Raw genomic sequence first — 19,169 nt, 5'->3', positions numbered from 1 at the left:
CCCTACAGACACTACCTGTCCTGGCCTACCTGCATTATCATCTCACCACTACTAGCTGGATCGTTCTTCCAGCTGTTAGGGAGACCATTATCCACTGGGATTGCCATTTCTAAAGCGCTCATGTTATCCCCCAACTTGGCAATTTTGCTTAGGAGCAAGCGTGGCCTTCCTTTTCTTGGAACCCTTTCCAGTCACTCTTACTACATTATCCCGGCTACTTACTTGGTCCCCCCTGATTCATTTCTTCACCTTCCATGGTAATCTTGTCAAAAAATGTCCAAGGTGAGTCTAAATTTGAATGATCTCCAAGCATTCAGTAAAATACTATCTGGACTCTATAATAAATTAAAAAGTGGCCAATATTTTACACTATTCCTAAGGAGTCCAGGAGTGACAGCTGACATCTCCTGCAACCACCAAAAGACTTCCTGTCACCAGAGGCACATTTGCAATGACAGCACATAACATAATACATTTGTTAATGGTGATTACCAAATGTAATTCCTGAAACACATAGATAAATGGGAATTTGACATTATTGACAATTTGTGCTACAAATTTGACATTCAGATGTTTGGGAATGTAGTTTAAAAAAAGATACAGTACATTCTTGTCACTTTTAATGTATTTCTTAAAGCCCAAGGCTTTCCGGGATGCAACTCTGACTACCATCCTATATTTAGAAGATTAGATTGATTTTTGTTATTCTCGTAGAATTTAGAGATGTATGTTCTTGTGCTACCTCCCTTAAGGTACTGTTTGATCTTGTGTGAAAATAACAACTTGTCATCATTAGACTCACAGGAAAAAAGGATATCTGAGACATATGTATTACCTAAAACACACCTTGTTGTATCAACCAAAAAACCTAAAGAGTGATGTAACATTAGTGCACATTAAAATTGTCTTTACAGACAGACTAGACTGCAAAAAGTCCCCAATCACTCAAATTCTAATTACAGTCCAACATCTAACTACTCACAGTTATTGTAGGTTTCTCTAAAATGACCTTGTATCTACAGAAGGGCTATCCAGTCACATGACTACATCATGTATATTACCAGAACAATGACAACAATGAAGGATACAACATAATTGGTATACCCAATGGATCTCGCTTGCCAAGCAGACAATCAATCTTGCTTGTTAACTGCAAGCAATTAGACTGTCTGTACCTCTGCCTGGCTGCTTATAGGGAGAAAAGTCATGTCTTCTGTGGCTTAGAATGTATTTTCTATTTGTTCTCTAACACATCTTATGTTATTAGTGTGCTCTGGGATCAGTATATGGATCTATGAAAGGAAACAATTATGCTATTATTGTGTTACCATTTATTTTTTTACAGACAGAGACATGGGCCCACATTTACTATTGCAAACCCGACATGTTTTGTCTGGTTGTGCACCAGATTCTGGCGGATTGTGCCAAAATTTGAGCCTGAATTGAAAAAAAACACACTAACTCTCCATTTTACTAAGAAAACCTGATAAAGGGGCGGAACCGTTGTGGAAAGGGGGCGTGGTCACCAAAAAGGGGTGTGTTACCATCATTTTCACAAAAACCCAACATATTTACTAAGGTTTCCACAGAAAATGTGGTGGATTTCAGCTGAGGAAAACAAGACAGATCAGAGCATGTGTAAAAAAAAAGCAAAATGTAGGGAAAAGTGCAAAATGTAGGGAAACTTTAGTAAATACCGTGGAAAAAAAATTGTAGGGAATTAAAACCCACAAGAAACCTACACTCCACTCTTAGTAAATCAGGGCCATGATCTTGCCCATGTACAAGCCATTCATGTGATCTCATCTGGATTATGCAGTCTATTTCTGAGCAACATTTTAGAGCTGAAACTTCTAGAGACAGAAAAAGTGGAAAATAAAAACAACAACAAAAATTAATCTTCTGGAAACATGGGGAACCTTAAAGGGGTACTCCAGTGGATTATTATTTTTTTTTTTTTCAAATCAACTGGATCCAGAATTTTAAACAGATATGTTAATTACTTCTATATGAAAAGCTTAAGCGTTCCAGTACTTATCAGCTGCTGTATACTACAAAGGAAGTTGGGTATTTTTTTTCTAGTCTGGCCACAGTGCTCTTTGCTGACACCTCTGTCCATGCCAGGAACTGTCTAGAGCAGGAGAGATTTTTTATGGGAATGTGTTTCTGCTCTGGACAGTTCCTGACATGGACAGAGGTGTAAGCAGAGAGCACTGTGGTCAGACTGGAAACAACTATACAACTTTTATTGTAGTATACAGCAGCTGATAAGATTATTAAGTTTAAAGCCTAATTAGGCCGTATTTGTGGGAGGGGTGTGGGATATATAATGCCCCATGTCCCACATACACATGCTTATGTTGCATTTGGCAGTTGTTTCAGGTACCTGTACACTGCTGTGAGCTCATAAGTCCCTGGTGTGAGGAGTTGGTGCGTTGTTACCTTCTGTTCCTGGCTCTGTTTTCCATTTTGATAAGTAGATTCAGTGATTCCCTTGTGCGCTAAATTTATTCTGTGGGTAGTCTCAGGGGTCTCCAGGTACCCCGTGCTGTGGTCGCGTGCGGCAGTGGTTTATGTGGGGTGTGGGGCAGTGTGCTCTGCTCTCCCGGTGGCTCGGCTGATGGCGTTTGTTGCTGCCGGGTGTTGGGGGAGGCAGGTACGCTGCACTACAGCACATAGCCTGGATCTAGCCTAGCTGCAGTCCCGTGCAGATGGGATGCTGTTGTCTGACGGGTGGTCATATCCAGGCAGCCACTGTGTGGTACAGGGACTGAGCCAGTAAGTAGTTCCGGTCGGGTTGATGTTTTGGGCTCAGCCAGCATGGCTGCATGTGTTTTTATATTGTTGATGTTTGCATACAGCCTTGGAGGTCAGGCTGTCTGGGCTGGGTAGTGTGCTGCAGTCTGGTGGGTGGTCATATCCAGGCAGCCACTGTGTGGTACGGGGACTGAGCCAGTAAGTAGTTCAGGTAGGGTGGATGTTTTGGGCTCAGGCAGCATGGCTGCATGTGTTTTTATTGTTGATGTTTGCATACAGCCTGGGAGGTCAGGCTGTCTGGGCTGGGTAGTGTTCATTGGTGCACGGTTAATGCATTAAGCTACACGGTTATCTTTTTGATACAGGTGTCTTATATCTGCTTTGATCTCATAATCTACTGTTTACCGTTACAAACCACACTTTCCAAACACTAGCTGGATGATGTGATGCTTTGTATGAATGGTCTGTCTTATATGTAGGGTTTTCTTTGACCCTTGTAACTGCTTTGATATAATAAATAAAAAAAAAGAAAAAGAAAATAAATTTTCAAGGTGGATAGGTATGTATTGGTATATACGTATATGTATGTGTATTTACGTGTATATATGCATATGTAATGTATAAACATGGGGGAAAAGTTGGGTCACTAATGTACAGGTTTGTTTCTTTCTTGTTTAGCTGGTACATTGTGGACCTGATTCGGCATTGATAGCAAAAGGCTGTGAGCAAGAGGTTGGTTGTTGTGGGGTGCACAACTATGCTCCCTTTCTTCACGTTAATTATAGCATAAGCCACTTTAGGAAGTCACTATAATATTCTATGCAGTCTCGTTCCACTTTTGCTTTTCATTTGTTTCACGCATAGATGGCTGTCCTCATCATCACACACATAGGTAGTGGTTTTACCGCAAATCCTGTCATGCATTCAGGGGAGGCTGCTGCATGGTTGATGTATACTGACACGTCTTTAGAACATCAACGGTATCATACAAGTAAGGGTTGCCATTTAGTCCTGACATGTCTTCAGGAGTAACCTCTTGTTCTGTTGCTGTTACTGACACATCTTCAGAGCAGCAATATGACAGAAGGTCAGGCAGTGGTCATGTTACATATTTAGTAAGATCTGGTCCACATACGATGTCGACATTACACATAGGCAGTTGGCTTTACCGCTAACTCTGACACGTCTTCAGGGGAGGGGCCGCTGCGAGATTGCTGCCATTTGATTAGTTTCAGGGCAGCTTACTGCCATATATAGGCTGTGGTTTTACCGCTAATCCTGACATGTCTTCAGGGGAGGCCACGGCGCTATTGTTACCCACACGTCTTCGGAGCAACAAGTTTGTATATCTCATATCAGTTTCACATTCGGCCTCACTGTTCCTTTTCGGTACAAATGGTGCTTGTTGCATGAAACCCGTCTCGCTATAGTCATAGCATGACTCTTTCACAATGACCTTGTATACACGCTGCTTACGTTATTCTCATATGTTTTTGATGGTAATATAGTCATCAGGTCACGATTGTCACGTATTGTACATCTTGGGTTACACGCACTACCTTGTCTGTAGGGTAAGATCACTTCAGGGATGGCTGGTTTTCAGGTGTTACTGTTGTGTTATATTATTTTAGGTTCCTGGGTTGTGGAGAATTTTGGTTGGCCAGATGTGCTGCAGGTCAGTAGCATGGTCTACAGGGTTTTAGGACAGTTTAGCAGGTTTTTCATGGTTATCTGCATTTCTTTCCCCGACAGGTTGGATTTCAGCAAGTATGTCTCACGGGTCAGACATAGAGTATCCACTGTCAGTGCCAAAAACCCCAACCAGGAGTTCTGAACGTGGGGCAGCATCTTTGACATGTAGAACATGGACTATCCCGAAACTAATGGAGGAGCTACGTAGGAGGGGCATTCCATTCCCAACATCGGCCCGTAAGGCTGAACTATACAAACTTTTGATGGCTGATCTGGGAGCAGGAGGTAGTGAGCCGACGGTCCCAGGACAGTCTTCTTCTACCACTTTAGATCAGCTTCATACCATCATGACCTCCGTGATGGCATTTATGTCCAGTTTCAACTCAAGGTTGGAGATGCATGAAAGAGGCAACACTTGGGACAGTCACTGACTGACAGTCTGAAGTCTCCAGCCTGTGCGATCTGTCAGTTAATTTTTCATTCAACAGCTTGGTGTGCCAGTAATAGTCAACAACCTGAGGCCAGCAAAAACAAAGATGCTATGTCAGGGCCGGCCCCCGCTCAGAAGCCTGCTCCTATGGTTGACAAGTTAGGGCGTCCAATCAGATTTCTGGTCCGGAGCCAGATCTGCAACAATCATAACTTGTCAACCTGTAACTATAGTAATTGCAGGCTACTCCACATCTGCTTTCTCTGCCACAGGGCGCATCCTAGCACAGTGTGCTCGGCAAAGGGGCAGGCATGACTAGGCAGGGTGCAAGTGCAGGTGTTGGCCCGGGTGTTGCAAGATCATCCAGACCCTTGCTGGGTTGAGTGGTTGATTAATGGGTTCCACACTGGTTTAGTTACTGTACCACAGTGCACCTATGCATGTAATAACTTAGTGTCTGCTTGTAGGGAACCACAAGTGGTATCCAAGCTTCTTCAGAAAGAGCTCAATCGGGGTTATATGATTGGTCCGCTCACACAGCCACCTTCTGATTGTTGGCAAGTAAACCCTGTCTGTGTGGTCACTAGTAAATTCAAAAATAAAAAGAAGATGATTTATGACTTGTCCGCACCGTACTCTTCTGTGATACCTAGCTGTGATAACTGGCTTATTGTGCAGTTAGGACCAGGGACATAGTTATCCAAGTCAGACATTACGGATGCCTTTAAGCTGTTACCCATCCACCCAGACCTCTGGAAGTGGTATGGCGCAAAGTGGCAGAATGTTTACTACTTTGCTACGAAAGTCACGTTCGGTTCTCATAGTAGCCCATGGCTATTTGATCAGCTAGCACAAGCTCTGCATTGGGCATTGGTCAACACTATGGACTGTAGACAGGTCTTACACTACTTAGACGACTTTCTGCTCATTGAACCACCGACTTCGGACCTGGCTAGATTGCTACAGCTATTTAATCACCTTGGGGTACCGATTTCTCCTAAAAAGACAGAGGGTCCTGGCTTTTCTGGGTGTGGACTCAGTGGACATGCAGGCTAGCTTACCCACAGAGAAACTACGTAGAATCAAAGACATTATTCACCAGTTCACTATTTCTCAGGTTACTACCAAGGTGGAACTACACAGTCTATTAGGCATGCTAGCTTTTCCATTGCACATAATCCCACAAGCGAGATTGTTTGTCTCACGACTGCTAGCCTTACTTTCTCTTGCTCCAGACCATCTAGACCCACAAGCAATGATGATTTAGTTATGTGGGACAGATATATAGCAGAGTAGAATGGTATTTCAATGTTTATACGAACAGTCTCGGCTAACTCACCTAGAGTGATCACAGACACATCGGCATCAGTGGGTATTCGCTGCTATATTTGGAAACCACTGGCTGGCCAATTGAAGTACTTGAAATTGTTGGTTTTAACAAGACATCGGCTTTATTTGAGATTTACCCTATCATAGCAGCTACGCTGACTTGGGGGCACAATTGGGTCAAGTGTAAGTTTTTATGCGACAATGCAGCGACTGTAGAGATTGTGAATAAGGGAAGGTCTAAGTCGCAAGCAGTCATGAAGTTCATTAGGAGGCTTGTTTGGCTCTCGCTTCAGCACAATTTTAATTTTATTTACCAACATGCTGCCGGTGCAAAAATTATTGCAGCAGATGCACTGTCTCGAGCTAAACTAAACGTTTTCTTTCAGGTCATTCCGTATGTGGATCGTGTGGGCTTTCCGGTGCCATCATTCCATGTGTTAATAATGGATTAGTACCTTTCACTGACATAGCCATCACACTTATCATGAATTTTCTCCCCAGTACTAGAAGATCTTACAAAGCTGCTCTTACATCTTGCAAACACTACCTCTCACTGTACAATATTCCTTTTTAATTTGATACACATATTATCCTGTCTTTCATCGTCTTTTGCCACTCAGTACTCAATCTTTCCTACTCTACTATCAAACAGTGTTTAGATGGCATTCAACATTTCATCTTTCTCTCTTTTCCGTATATATCATCCATACTGACTATACATGCAGTTAAAGCAGTTCTAAAAGGGGTCCAGTTGAGTAGAGCACCCAAATCTCCTGGCTGACAACATTTTGCTGCGGACATGTTTAGAGATATGTCTGCTCAGCTGGAAGCTGGCCTCTTCGGTTTCTTTCCTAGTTTGGTGTTGAAAGTCACAATTTACTCAGCGTTCTATGGTTTTCTCCGGCCTGGGGAGTTTTCGTATGTATCTAAGAATGTAAGGGCTATAACTAAGTCGCAGCTTAAGTGGATGAATAGTTGTTATGAATTGTTGCTTAAGGTTACTAAAACATGCAGGTGGGGGATGGTAATCAAGTATTTCCCGTTAGAGAATCAGTGGTGTCCTGTTGCAGTGTTATCTGAATTATTGAGGGCATTAAGTGATAAACCGAACAGTTCTCCATTGTTGCCTTTTGATTCTGCTGCCCTTACCATGTAAAGGTTTGTTAGTCATGTTCAGACTTTGATTAGGAACTTGGATATTGATCCCAGTGGCTATTCTGGGCACTCTTTTCGTATCAGGGCCGCTTCAGCAACCTCTGTCCATAAGGTGTCTCCTCACATAATTAAGAAGTTAGGTAGATCGAGGTCTGGCTGCTTTACCACATTTCCTCGTGTTGAAATGGCTGATGTTTTCAAATATTTGGTGCTTTGATTTAAATAGAGCTAATTCCTGTTCTACCTACATGGTGTCATTTTTGCCCACTAAAGGCAGATCCTCGGTCGAGGTTTTTAGCGCAGTTCAACCGCTTTTTGTGTTTACATGTATTTGTTGTTAGTCGATTATGTTGCAGGTTAAGGTACGAGAAGAGGGGAAAGGTTAGCTAGTCTATCTTCAGGTAAGTCTTTATTAACAGTACGTTTGTTTAGCCCTGACCACAAGTTTAAAGCCTAATTAGGCTGTATTTGTGGGAGGGGTGTGGGATATATAACGCCCCACATCCTGCATACACGTGCGTATGTTATGTTTAGCTCATCCCACCCTCCCTCCACCTTTTTACTGTTACTTCTTCTTTTATAGTGGAGGCCCACTAAAGGCAGATCTTCGGTCGCGGATTTGGGCACAGTTCAACAGCTTATTTGTTGTTAGTCGATTATGTTGCATGTTAAGGTAAGAGATGAGGTGAAAGCTCATCTGGTCTATCTTCACGTACGTCTTTATTAAGGGTATGTTTGTTTAGCCCTGACAACAAATAAAAGTAATTTACACATCTGTACCAGATGGTTTACAAACCTTTATTTTTCCACCAGAGTACCCCTTTAACACATTACTATAATCTGTATACATTTTTGACATGTCGTCCAGACATGTCAAAAGTCTAAATGACACTGGGTCTTAGTCCTGAGACCTGTGACTATTATGAGTTATATAGCTGGGTGAAGCAAGCGGCAGTGCACTTTACTCCCTTGCTGGCCACTCAATCCCACTGATGCACTTCATTGTAGTCCATGGAGCACATCAGTCTGATGGGACAGCAAGCTGGAAAAGGCTGTGTGCTTCACACATTGGGTCTCAGGACTCAGACCAGGGGCCATGTTAAAGGGGAACTCCGGTGGAAACAAGTGGAAAACAAATGTTTTCAAATCAACTGGCTCCAGAAAGTTAAATAGATTTGTAAATTACTTCTATTTCAAGATCTGAAACCTTCCAGTACTTATCAGCTGCTGTATACTACAGAGAAAATTGTGTAGTTCTTTCCAGTCTGACAACAGTGCTCTCTGCTGACACCTCTGTCCGTGTAAGGAACTGTCTAGATTAGAAGCATATCCCCATAGAAAATCTTTCCTGCTCTGGACAGTTACTGACATGGACAGAGGTGTCAGCGGAGAGCACTGTGGTCAGACTGGAAAGTACTTCACAAATTTCCCTGTAGTACATCTGTAGTATACAGCAGCTGATAAGTACTGGAAGGGTTAAGATTTTTAAATAGAATTAATTTCCAAATCTGTTTAACTTTCTGGCACCAGTTGATATGAAAAAAAAAATTCCCATAGGAGTTCCCCTTTAACTTTTGACATGTCTGGATATGTCAAAAGTTTGGCAGCGCTTTAAGGCTAAGTTTCCACTTGGTTTTTTTCTGGCAGTTTTTTGAAAACTGCCACTGCAGTTTTGGAGCCAAAGCCACAAATAAGCGCTCGGCTCATTGAAATACATTACATACGGCATACGGCAGGGATACGGGAGCGCTCGATTTTAGCTCCCCCAGTACCGTATTACATGCAGTACCGTATTACATAAAACGTGATGTGAACCCAGCCTTACCTGAATGCACAAATTAGCAAAATTTTTAGCTCAAAGTGTGTAGGGAAAAAATATTATCCTTGGAAGACAACAAGATTGGCTATAGAAACATAACATGGGCTATGTTCTAGTGTAAACAGAGGCTGTAAAAGCAAAACTGGGAAACCTTTTTATTTAAAACCTATCGATAAAAAAAGGTTTGCACCATAAAAAGTAGAAAGTACATAAAAAATGCTTTTCAAAAGTGTCCATAGCCTTTATTTATAAGGGACAAGTAGACTTTAATCCTTCTAAAAGGGGTACTCCGGCGCAAATTTTTTTTAAATCAATTGGTGCCAGAAAGTTAAACATATTTGTAAATTATTTCTATTTAAAAATCTTACTCCTTCCTGTACTTTTCAGCGCTGTATGCTCCACAGGAAGTTCTTTTCTTTCTGGAATTCTTTTCTGTCTGACCACAGTGCTCTCTGCTGACACCTCTGTCCATGTCAGGAACTGTCCAGTACAAGCAAATCCCCATGGCAAACACAGCTTTTTGTGGAGCATACAGCAGCTGATAAGTACTGGAAGGATTTCGATTTGTTAATAGAAGTAATTTACAAATCTGTTTAACTTTGTGGCGCGGTTGATTTAAAAGAAAAAAAATTCCACTGGAGTACCTCTTTAAGGTGAGTTGAGGAAAGGTTATTGACTCCTTTGAATGTATTTGTTTAATTCTTGCCTTGTGCTTTTTGTGGTACAAAAAACCCACTTTTTCCAAAGCTAGATAGAAAAGGTAGGCTTTAGCTCTTATGACCAGATAGAAAGTATTTGATGTTTCCACAAACTAGTTTAGAATGTATGATAGGAAAGGAAATATATGCTGACAAAAAAACTCATCAGAGAATAGCTTTACTGACCAACTTAACTAATGGTAGGGCATTAGAGAGGCTGTAAAACAATAACTGGAGAAAATATTTTTGCACCAAAATAAGTAAAAAGCTGGAATAAAAAAAATGCATTTAAAGGGTTACTCCACTGGAAAAAATTTTTTTTTACATCAACTGGTGCCAGAAAGTTAAACAGATCTTAAAAATCTTACTCCTTCTAGTACTTAGCTGCTGTATGCTCCACAGGAAGTTCTTTTCTTTTTGAATTTCCTTACTGTCTAACCACAGTGCTCTCTTCAGATGCCTATGTCCATTTTAGGAACTGTCCAGAGCAAGATAGGATTGCTATGGGGATTTGCTCCTACTCTGGACAGTTCCTAAAATGGACAGAGGTGTCAGCAGAGAGCACTGTGGTCAGACAGAATGGAAATTCAAAAAGAAAAGAACTTCCTGTGGAGCAGGATAAGTACTGGAAGGATTAAGATTTTTAAATGGAAGTAATTTACAAATCTGTTTAACTTTCTGGCACCAGTTGATTTATAAAATAAACATGTTTTCCAGCCTAGTACCCCTTAAACAGGACATATGGCGTACCTTTACGCCCTATGCCGGTGTTTACATGACACCGGGTCAGTCCCAGCTGCTAACAACCCTGGGCCGGGACCCTGGGCTAAAAGTGTGCAGCACCGATCGTTGTGCCGCGCTATTAACCCTTTAGAGGCGGCAATCAAAGTTTATCGCCACGTCTAAAAGTGAAAGTAAGCGCTTCCCGGCAGCTCAGTCGGGCTGATCGGGACATCGCGATTAAATTGTGATGTCCCGATCAGCTAGGACGCGAGCGGAGACCCCCTTACCTTGCTCCGTCGTGTCAGATCGGCATTTGATTGCTCCAAGACAGAGCTACAGGCTTGAGCAATCGAGTCCCTATCTTGCTGATCCATGCAAAGCTATGGCTTTGCAGGGATCAGCATAAGAGATCAGTGTGTGCAGTGTTATAGGTCCCTATGGGGAAAAAAAAAGGGAAAAAAAGTTAACAAAGGTCATTTAACCCCTTCCCTAATAAAAGTTTGAATCACCCCCCTTTTCCCATAAAAAAACAAACAAAACTGTGTAAATAAAAATAAACATATGTGGTATCGCCGCGTGCAGAAATGTCCGAACTATAAAAATATATCATTAATTAAAAAGCACGGTAAATGGTGTACGCACAAAAACAAAAAAAAATTCCAAAGTCCAAAATATCATTTTTTTTGTCACTTTTTATATCATGAAAAGATGAATAAAAAGCGATCAAAAAGTCTGATCAATACAAAAATGGTACCGCTACAAACTTCAGATCACGGCACAAAAAATGAGTCCTCATACCAGCCCATACGTGGAAAAAGAAAAAAGTTATAGGGGTTAGAAGATTAGAATTTTTAACGTATAAATTTTCCTGCATGTAGTTATGATTTTTTTCAAAAGTACGAAAATATCCAACTTATATACGTAGGGTATCATTTTAACCGTATGGACCTGCAGAATAAAGATAAGGTATAATTTTTACCGAAAAAAGCACTGCGTAGAAATGGAAGCCCCCAAAATTTACAAAATGAAATTTTTTCTTCAATTTTGGCGCACAATGAATTATTTTTCTGTTTCGCCGTGGATTTTTGGGTAAAATTGCTAATGTTACTGCAAAGAAGAATTTTTGGCACAAAAGATAAGCCATCATATCGAAATTTATGTGCAAATTTGAAAGTGTTATGATTTTTAGAAGGTGATGAGGAAAAAGGGAAAATGCAAAAATGGAAAAACCCTGTGTCCTTAAGGGGTTAAATGTGTCCATAGACTTTAAGTAAGGTAGAGATAGACTTTAAGTAAGGTAGAGATATGGTCAACCTATAAATCTGCAGATTGACTATACAGGAGATACTAAAAGAAGCTAGTTGTAAAGTATTATGTATTGTAAAACTATATATACATGTGAGAGAAAGGTTGATGAGAGAAAGTAGGACTGTTCATACTGGACTCCAATCCTTTCCTTGTGCATTGCAAACCACTGCCTAATGCTCATTTTGTAGCTGTGAAGCTGATGATCAGTTAGTCTATTGCTAGTAACTGGTGGAATTGGTACTACAAAAGAAGAAATGTGTCAGGAAAAGTTTGGATGATTTTTTTTTTTTTTTTTACAAAAGAAAATAAAGTGTTAAGTAAAAATTAAACATACTCAGCTGAAGTAGTCTGATCACCACTAATTACTCTCAGGCACTAAGATGTACAGTATGTAAAATAGTAGAACAATACTTCAAAGAATATGGCCCAGATTTATCAAAGAATGTCTATGGTAGAGCGATTTTCCCACATTTATTTGGGCGGTGGGTTTGACTAGCGTGCATCTTATTTATCAAGAAGGTGCACCAGGATGATGCTCAGCTCTGCTGTGGTGGGAAACGCTCTACCACATACACTTTTTCTATACACTTGTGAGGGAGGGAAGTAGACACTTTCCCGGGTCCTGAATTTGGCAGGTTAGGTGTTTTTACTTACTTTTACAGAGCTGCCGTTACATTTTTACTTGCCTTTTAGACACTACAATCAAATTTGATTGTGGTGTCTAATGGGTAAAAGTCGGGCATCACCGTGATCAGTGATGTCTGGCATTAGAGATGGGTCCTGATGATAGCCGCCAGGACCACCCAGCTATGACCCGCGCTCAGCTCCTGAGCGCATGTCATAGAAGGGGAGTGGGACACTGTCGTCCACAAGAGGTTAAAGGTTGAATTGTGGAAGGTAGAAATTATTCTCACACCTACTGGTAGGTGGTGTAGCTTTGCGCATAAAAAAGTACCTTTGCGCACAAAATAGCGACTTTTGACAAAAGTCGCAAATTATAAATACATGACTGCTGCATGGTCAAAAAGAAAAAGTAATACAGGTAGGCAAAAAGAGTGAAACTGTCTATATCAAAAGGCGCATAAAAGTTGCTAAATATGCTGAACTGCGCCAAAACATAGAAAAAAAATGCTCTAAAAGCAATAATAAATCTCCCCCTATATGAGGGACATTTATCAAAACCTGTCCAGAGGAAAATGTGTTGAGATGCCCATAGCAACCAAAAAGATTGCTTCTTTCATTTTTCAGTGTCCTTTTCAAAATGAAAGAAGCGATCTGATTGGTTGCTATGGGCAACTCAACAACTTTTCCTCTGGACAGGTTTTGATAAATCTTCCCTGTACAGTATATGCAGACATAACAATAGTAGAAAGATTTTACAAAGAGAAACCACTATTCTCTATCCTTGACATTTTTATGTTAGATGTCTGTCCATATACTGCTATGCAATCCAATATAATACAATTGTAATAAACACAAGCTGCAAACTATTTCAGAACCCTCCACATTCTTAATCTGTGTACTGTCATAGTTGATTGAAAAGCTGTATTCTGGACGTTCTGCCATAAATGTGTTCTCATCTCTTTACACCTGATGTCTGAAAAACTGTCGCTATAAATAAATCAACGCTGCCACCATCCAGAACTCCTATACTGTTAGTAGACCTTTTTCATGCTGCATATGAGAAGTCTAGATGGGTACTGTATACTGTATGTGTCTTGTGGACATAATACCACCAATGGCACATTCAGAATAGGAGTGTTTTGTTAACCTATTCTAAAGAATATAATTGAGCTTAGATCATGCCAAAGAAGAAACCTTGCGGTTGGCATATATACAGACTTATTTCCAGGGACAGATTAAATCTGATAGAAAATATAATTACCTGTCAACGATGACAATATTTCCTTCTCAAATTAAAAAAAGGGAAAAAGTCCCCAGTAAACACAAGTCCTTGAGTTGTCTTCTGTCCATCCTCTTATGTCAAATTCCTAAGGTTTATTCTTAGCTTTTTGTTAAAGCGCAACTGTCCTGAGTTTTAACCCCCATAAACCAGCCCCAGCTTGACAAAGTTGTTAGAAATAACAGTTATATCATACCTTTTGCTGCTTTCTAGCAGCATTATTGATGCTAAAAAAATGCTTTTAACGATAGTCAACAACAGTCGGATAGGAGTGGCTATGCCCGCAGCCGCCATGCCTATCCCCTGTATGTCAGTGCTGGGGATGCTGTGTGATTGGTCCACAGGTCCCAGTACTGAGAGCCCTTATTACTGTACTGTACTGTAGAAGAATAAACGGCGCCCATTCATCTATGCACTCCGGTGATGCGGGCAGCCAGCACTTTCAGCAAGCACTAGCTCTCTTTCTGCTACTACTTGTTCCCTATAGCCCAATGTGCAGTGTAATGCTGTAGTGGAATGATCTGGCCGTCCGCATTGCATCACAGCAGTAGATGAGACCGGGCGGGCAGATCATTCTACTACAGCATTACGCCACGCATTGGGCTATAGGGAGCAAGTACTAGCAGAAAGAGAGATAGTGCTTGCTGTAAGTGCTGGCTGCCCGCATCACCGGAGTGCATAGATGAACGGGTGCAATTTATTCTTCCACAGTACCCTACAGTAATAAGGGCTCTCAGTGCTGGGACCTGTGGACCAATCACACAGCATCCCCAGCACTGACATACAGGGGATAGGCGTGGCGGCTGCGGGCATAGCCAGGCCTATCCGACTGTTGCTGACTATCGTTAAAAGCATTTTTTTAGCAGCATTAAAGCTGCTAGAAAGCTGCAAAAGGTATGATATAACTGTTATTTCTACTTTGTCAAGCTGGGACTGGTTTATGGGGGTTAAAACTCATGATAGTTGCGCTTTAAGTATGTCTATCTTTGGGAAACTGACCACCAATAAGATTAATACAAAACAAATCTAATTCAGCTTTTGCTGCCTCCTGAATGTCAAATCTGTTTTGATGTTCAGACATATAGGAAAGATGAAAATAATTCATATTTAAACTTTCTTTTTACTCTTTAATATGTGAATCTATGAATGAAAATAAGTAATATAGAATAAACAGTACTGGACCAACTAAAAAAGATGAACAAGGACCAATAGATAGACAATTAAGAGATAAATGCTACCACCATTTATGTAGATTGTCTGGATCTCTTATTAGACTCAGTAAACATGAATGACATGGGTGACACGGGTAGGGGAATGACTTCCAGAAGGCTGTACCAGTAATTGAGGTAATTCAGTCAGCGTAAACACTTGGGCCAAGTAAAATCATTGTGCTGCCCTGACAACTGGTCATCACCCTGCGAGAACATCATAGAGATGCCGATCGGGCTACTATACCATCAATGGCACATCTAAACACAATCATTATCACATTGGTGTGATCACAAATCTCAGCCATTACTGTTGGGTGTCTTTTTGTGAAAAAAAAGGTATACCTAAAATAACAGATTATAAAATAAAGACTGTAGATTGTAGATGTTATATCCCATGTTAATACTAACAATATTATTGTTAAATTATGAATGTAATTATATATTGTTAAAACTGAACTGTAAACTTAAAAAAATAAGTCTATTTACTGCACTAGAACTAAGTGTTGTTATCTTAACATACAAACACAAAATATTACTTTTGTACTGTAATACAATATTTACCTTCCAATGCATACTTCATATCCTGGGAAAATAAGCTCCACATCACCTCTGAACTGAGTTTTCCCATGTTGAGCTCCTGAGGAAACCTGGAATGGAAAACATCCCATCAGAACCATGTGCCATTCAAAAGCTCATAACCAATACAATACAATAATTTAGAATTATTACTTGAAATTATTGTCAGGAATTTAAAGGGAATATGTCAGCTCTACTTGTTGCTAAGAGCTCCACACACCATTGGATAGCTGTTAGAATATAAAGGCAAATTGTACCTTTCCTAGAGCTAATGGTGACTGACGAATGTATAAAATAGCCTTTTTATTTTTCAGCCAAGTGTCATGGAGGTGAAGCCCAGCTGCTCAAGTGCCACAACCTAACACAGTACTGTGTTCTCCCTCACCTCCCAGACCCTCCATGATTGGTGTATAGAGCCCTGACCAATGTGTTTTATCCTGTTCTGCTACTATGGCCGTTGCACCAAAAGGGGTACACAACCTGAGGTTCTGGTTTCTTTCCAGAAGAAGTACCCATCATTAGAGATAGGCTTCCATGTTTGCCTCGAACACACAGACATAAATATTTATAGTTATACACTCATAGCTTAATCCTATTAGTAGGCTCGACACAAAGCTGTATGAAGACTTGAATTTTTTGTGGAACACAGCAACATGATGTGCTACTCAACATACTACTCAACATATTGTGTGACCTGTTATATGGGGGTTAAAGGGTTTCATTTAGTCGATGCAAGAAACAAACACAAAAAAAGCCAGCACAACAACCAAACACACTGGTGCATGCTGCTGTGGCTAATACACAATATACAAAAAGAAGGGGGCAGCAGAACTCTTGGTCAAAAAAATGTAAGGCTAATAGAGTTCTTTTTGATCAAAACGTGATTTTTTTCTTGCAATGCAAATAAGGCTGCTTTCACACTTTAAAAATGTGTCCATAATGAACGTCCGACATAAAAACCTTGAAAATCTGCCGCTATACGGCCATTAGAAAATCCCTAACGGCCGTTAGAAAATCCAATTATAGTCTATGGGATTTTTCTAATAGCTGTTTTAACCCGTTATCGTCCGTTATTAATAACGGCCGTTATTTTGTGATGGGCAAATGAACGGAAGAAATAGGGCATGCACAATGTCTCCCATTACTATGGCCCATCACAAAATAATGGCCGTTATTAATAACAGGCAATAACGGGTTAAAACGGCTATTAGAAAAATCCCTCAGACTATAATGGGATTTTTTAACGGGCGTTAGGGATTTTCTAATGGCCGTATAACGGACGATTTTCAAGATTTTTATTATGACGGACGTTCATTACAGACAAATTTTGAAAGCAGCCTGAGGGGAAGTGGAAACCCTTCTGAGCCATGCACCTCCCCCTCTCTGCAGGATGATTTTCAACTGATTGTGGATCCTACTTTCACCCAGTCAAAGGCTATATGCCCAGCAGAGCTGAGTGGAATGAGTGTGTTTTGGTCCCATCCCAAGTGAGGCCACCTCCGCGTGGTGGATGGGGGACACTTTTTGATCAAAAAGTGTACTAAGAGCCTTACATTTTTGAACCAAGGGGGCTGCTACAACCTAATTTTTGTATACTAAGTGGATGTAGTAACAGGAGTAGCCATCATTTTAATTTTTATCATTATCTCTTTTAAGTCATGATGCAGAAAATATGGAACGACACCCAGATCCGAGTAGTAAATTGCTGTTGGCTATAACTGTAATTCAGTTTTTACCAAACAAATCATAACTCATTTTCCACCCCCACTGCTGAGGCTAGATTTTTCCCATCTATGTTTATTTTCCGAGCATTGATTAGATAGTCAATGTCATCCAAGTGCCCCGCTGCTTCCACTGTCTGTCAGATCTCAACATTTCAAACCTTGGAATGTGTAAAGATCAAAGCTAATTCTGACAGATCATCATTTTTAGTAATGCACTCGTTCTTTCAGCCACAAAAGTGATAATGTTATCTTTTATACAAATTCTGAAAGAACTTAGCAGATCATAAAGGAGCGGCATCACTACTACAAGCTAGCCATAACTGCATAAATGTGGAAAAGCAAGCAGTGTATTTCCGGTTAATTAATGTATTGAGTGCCTTTGAACGTAACACAAGACACTGCTGGAAATATTTGCCATCAATACAAGATTCTATTCTCAACATGGGCAAACTAACACTGAAGAACACGACTTATAACAGTAATAAATATAACTATGGGCTTTCATCATCCTGTTGGATAGATTAAAAGATAACTACAAGGCTGGGGTTTAAGATCAATAACTACTCCTGACGACAAAAACAATACGTTCATTTCAATACCTATTTATTAGGAAGCTCTTTAAAACGTATGCAATTGGAAAAGTAATTACACGATTTTCTCTTAATTACAAATGGTTTAAAGAGTGTCTCTCATCATCATGATACATTTTTAACCCTCCCAGCTCATTCCCCCATCATGATAAACCACCCCCTAGCTTTATTTTTTTATTATTTGTTAGTTTTCTACATTGATATTGTGCTGTATATTCTGTTCAGTCTCAGTCCACTCCAGCAGGCATGGCATCATCTGAAGCCCTGGAGGGAAGAACTTCCTCCATCACTTTGCTACAGCCTAGAGCAGTTCAGTATGAGATGGGCTGGGATTGGCTGAGACCGTACACACCTCCCTCAGTTCTGTTCACTGAACTCAACAGTGTGTCAGCTCTGCCCTGCAGCTGCAAAAGAAGCAGAAATATTCAGCACAATGCATAGCACAATATTCAGCACTATGCATTGAAGGCATGATGACCCTACACCACTGTTTCCAAACAAGGGTGCCTCCAGATGTTGCAAAACTACAACCCGCAGCATGCCTGGACAGCCAAGGCTGTCCAGGCATGCTGGGGGTTGTAATTTTGCAACAGCTAAAGGCATCATGGTTGGGAAACCCTGTTGTACAGTCTAACTCAGCTTAAAGGGAAAGGGAGCTGACATTTTCAGCTCTATACACTCTATACACTGTACTGCGCTGAGGTCCCACCTGCATTTCCTGACTCTCGTCTCTGCCAGGCTGCTGCAGGAATGCAGGCAGGACCAAAGGAAGGACCCCTGGTGACTAAACTTTTTGGGGTTAATTTAAATGGGCACTGTCAGAAACTAAAACTTTTTATATGTTGTACATCTTGGCAAAACTTTACCTTTCTTATATACTTCATAAAATAATTGTATTTCCTTTTTATAGAAATCATGGCTTATAAAATTGTGGCTTTGTCCAAGCTGAAGCACATGCATGGACAAAGTGAGGGTAAGCTAGCACTCCTCTGTGCTCTCTCCTGTCCTATTAGACAGGAGAAAGCTCAGAGGAGTGCTAGTCCACCCTCACATACTGGACTTTGTCCATGCCTGTACTTCAGCTTGGACAGATCCATGATTTTATAAGCCATGATTTCTATAAAAATGAAATAACATTTTCATATGAAGTATATTAGAAAAGTAATTCAAATAGGCTAATCTATAACATATTAAATTTAATTAATGGTGAAGTGCAGAATACCAGGTAAACTAAAATTAACAGATATCAAGTAA

General features: G+C 40.6%; 1 protein-coding gene across 1 annotated transcript in view; it reads right to left on the bottom strand.

The window, feature by feature from the left end:
- The window catches only part of UNC13C (unc-13 homolog C), a 627,474-nt gene that overhangs the window by 219,074 nt on the left and 389,231 nt on the right, over positions 1-19,169 (bottom strand). Inside the window, exon 20 of the mRNA XM_056572349.1 lies at positions 15,587-15,672. Within this exon, the coding sequence (XP_056428324.1) occupies positions 15,587-15,672 (86 nt within the window). The remainder of the gene's footprint in view (positions 1-15,586; positions 15,673-19,169) is intronic.

The sequence above is a fragment of the Hyla sarda genome, chromosome 4 (genome assembly GCF_029499605.1).
Source record: "Hyla sarda isolate aHylSar1 chromosome 4, aHylSar1.hap1, whole genome shotgun sequence".
Classification (NCBI taxonomy): Eukaryota; Metazoa; Chordata; class Amphibia; order Anura; family Hylidae; genus Hyla; species Hyla sarda.
The sequence above is the reverse complement of the archived record's forward strand: the minus strand, read 5'-3'. Positions and strand labels throughout refer to the sequence as shown.